This window comes from Olea europaea, unplaced genomic scaffold (genome assembly GCF_002742605.1).
Source record: "Olea europaea var. sylvestris unplaced genomic scaffold, O_europaea_v1 scaffold1286, whole genome shotgun sequence".
Lineage (NCBI taxonomy): Eukaryota > Viridiplantae > Streptophyta > Magnoliopsida > Lamiales > Oleaceae > Olea > Olea europaea.
Window position 1 is genome coordinate 196,229 of NW_019230316.1, and position 3,605 is coordinate 199,833.

The 3,605-nt window shown below is 34.5% G+C and overlaps 1 protein-coding gene across 1 annotated transcript; it reads left to right on the forward strand.

Moving 5' to 3' along the window:
- Nucleotides 1-461: 461 nt before the first annotated feature.
- Nucleotides 462-2,025, forward strand: LOC111374761 (NADPH-dependent aldo-keto reductase, chloroplastic-like; the record flags this gene model as incomplete). Its single annotated transcript, XM_022997499.1, has 3 exons — nt 462-758; nt 973-1,221; nt 1,673-2,025. Coding segments are annotated over 3 exons (633 nt in total), but the record flags the coding sequence as incomplete, so codon positions are not given.
- Between the last annotated feature and the right edge of the window lie 1,580 nt (nt 2,026-3,605).

The following is a 3,605-nucleotide window of genomic DNA, read 5'->3' on the forward strand; positions in this document are numbered from 1 at the left end:
TTTTTTACAGTATTATTCTCCACCACACATTCACACAATAAAATATTCTACACATAAACCAATAAAGTTTCCTTACTTTTTAATTACACGTTTTCCAAGAAAATACCATTCAATAACTCATTATTCCCAAATAAATTCTATCAAACAAGTCCTAAGTTTTGACTGTTTAAGAGTTAATGCAAGATGACGTTATAAGAAGACAGTGCATTAATGAAATAACTGGATCGAGTGAATTCATAGATCTACAATAACGCAGAATCAGCTTGATCCATAGAGGTGACATTAGTGCCGTAGCCAAATTTTAAGAACATTAAAGCTGCTTTAGCTATTGGTCTGCTTTCCTGGTTTTCAAAGTTGAAATGTTTTGTAATAGGTGGTGCGTAATTATCTCTTTCTGTTTTTTCTCTGAGAGGGATATTTTGCATCTTTACTGTTGAAAAATTATATCATGGGCTGATTAATGTACCTCTGTAATTGTGAAGATCCATTGGCCTGCCCGATTGAGGAAGGGGGCTGTTGGCATGAATCCAGAAGACTTTCTTCCAGTGGATATACCTTCCACGTGGAAGGCTATGGAAGCACTCTATGATTCTGGTAAGGTCCGAGCTATTGGAATTTGCAATATCTCCACCAAAAAGCTGGGTGATCTATTGGATGTAGCTCGCATTCCTCCGGCTGTTGTCCAAGTTGAGTGCCATCCGGTGTGGCAGCAGACCAAACTACGAGAATTCTGTAAATTGAAGGGAGTTCACCTCACTGTGAGTTGGCAAAACTCGGTTACTTGATAATTCACATTACTCCTTTGGTTCTTGTCTTTAAGAATGATGGCACACACTTCCTTTTTGGTTGTGGTGGTGATTATATTTCATTTTGATAATCATGGTTGCTTGGTTCACTATTGAAGTTTAAAATTTAAAATGGTTTTACTGTTGGTTTACTGCGTTTTAGCTAACCTGTTAATTTTCTTGAAAGGGATATTCACCACTTGGTTCACCTGGAACTGCATTGTACAAGAAAGAAGTCCTCAAGCATCCTGTTGTTGTTACTACAGCAGAAAAATTGGGTAAAACTCCTGCTCAGGTTGCTCTTCGATGGGGCTTGCAGATGGGCCATAGTGTAATTCCCAAGAGCACACATGAATCAAGGATCAAAGAGAACTTTGATGTTTTCAATTGGTCCATACCTGATGACTTGTTTGCTAAGTTCTCCGAAATTGAGCAGGCAAGTTATTTTCATTTTCATTAAATTCCTTGAGATTTTATGGGTATATTTCTTCTAATGGGCATACGAGTAATGCAATAATTTATTTTGCAAATACAGCTGAGAATAGTTAGATATTAGAGACAGTATTAATTAGCAATTTTTTTATTCGTCCCCATCACGAGTCCCCTACAGTTTTTGCCATTAAATATATGTACTACAACTAATAAGTCATACTTGCAAGGCATGCTTAGTAGGCAATATAAGACCGCAGTGGACGCTGGAAAAGATATATTTTAATTCAATTACTAAACATGCCAAAGTGTATGCTGCATCACCAACAATTGAGGTTCTGATGTAAAAATTGCCCAGATAACTGACATTTAGATCCATTTTTTTGCTCAAAATTTTATTTTGATAACTAAGGCATTTTCTTTCTACATCTCATAAGAAATGCTTTTTCTACTTGCAGGAAAGACAGATTACAGGTAACTTTTTTGTCCATGAGACGTTCGGCTCATACAGAACCGTTGAAGATATATGGGATGGTGAGCTTTGATCTTGCTGTTTGATGATAAAAATTTGGGACGGATTGGCTAATAAATATTACTGTCATAGTCTATTTACAATATTATGAACTCCAAATAAATTTGCTGGATGCTCTGGCATGGTTTCTAGTTATCGTGTGTAATTTCATACTGGAAGTTGTCATGCTTCCGTCGAAACTTTGAAGCTTGTCTTGATGTTTACGGAGTTTGAAGTTTGAACTATTTTGTGAATTTTCATTCATTCTATGGTGCCAAAGCTTAAGCGATGGTTTTTTTTTTTTTTTTTTCAATTCATTATTGATGAATAGCATTCCTTGTGCTAAAGAAAACTTATATAGAGACGCGTACACCTTAACAAGCCACCAGTATGTGATAATGGTGAAGTGTGGGCATGTGATAATCTTCCCTACAATAATGGTGTCCAAGCTTCTACAGTGGGAGGATGACACCCGTTAAGATTATGATTTGAACAAATCTGGCCGATTGGGACAGGTTAATTATATGGATAGGATTATTAAGTTCGATCTCCTGCTCTTATAAGCATTTCTCACTGTTGGTAACAGATGTTTAATTGTGATGAAATTAGTAATTTGTAAATTGTGTACAGCTTATAATATGATTTCCATACACAAATAATTCGGGATGTCATGTGATTATTACACAAATCGTGTTAAAAATTACAAACACAGTAATAAATTTGTATATACTTTAAGTATCTGCCCAAGTGTTTACATGTATTTCAAAAAATTGTTAATGGTCTACTTTTCATTAAACAATCCCTATTTTTTGTACACGAAGTGTTCGGCGTCAAATATGATTTCAACAAATAATAAAAATTGTAGCCCAAAGAAGACTTGAGGATGGAAGTTTGAAAATCGAGGAAGTTTGAGGATCGAGGAAATAAAATTTTGGAGGCTTCTACGTGAAACTAATTACGCTTTGGGCGTAATTCCTTTATCCTTGTTATATGGTTAGTTTAGGATGACTAAAACGTAAATATAACTAATTTAATAGGTTCTCAGACGAAGATATTGACTATAATTTTTGAAATTGATAGTTTCTTGAACTTATTTTTTAAACAATGGGAATCAGAGTGAACTAAAAATAATTATTTTCGGCTTCAATTTATTATAAATTATTTGTTTGCATGTCTCGAGTTGTTTTATGTGAGTTATGATGATTGGGTTTTTGGTGGGGCACGCGATTGCGATCCTTTTGGTGGTTGGCAACTCAATTGGAATTATGAATTTGGATGGAGGGGTCAATTATGCTCCACAATAGTTGCTGACAGTGAGAGGGTGACAGGGTGGGGTGGCAAGGCGGGATTGGGTGTCATATCTTAAACCAAAAAATAAAAAAACTCTGTCCAATTATGTATTGACACATGTCTTCCCATATCATTGAGTCTATCGTTGAGCCTATTACCGTAGCAAGATTGTTAGTTGCTATAGCATAGAAGAAAAGTAAATTCGGAATTTGTACAATACTTTTAGAAATAAAATTAGTTTTAAAATTATGAAAATAAAATAAAATTGAGTAGACTATAATTTCCTCTTAAAAGATTCTCTTCAATTTTTGGCCCAAAGGAAAACGTATGATTGTGGCGGCGGCGGCGGCGGTGGTGGTGGTGGTGGAAGGCGGTTTCGTAAGAGGTAAGTTTAATTGGTTGAAGAATAAATATATTTTTTAAAATTTTTGTCTTTTATTATTTTTTGGATTAAAACATGTTTGCTTTGACAATTTAAAACTCTAGCCTCAATTATTTTTATTTTATTTTTTATTTATTTTTTATTTATTTAAAAATGATAGTAAATTTGTCATTTTACAAGACTTTGATTCAGAAATTGGACGGCATGG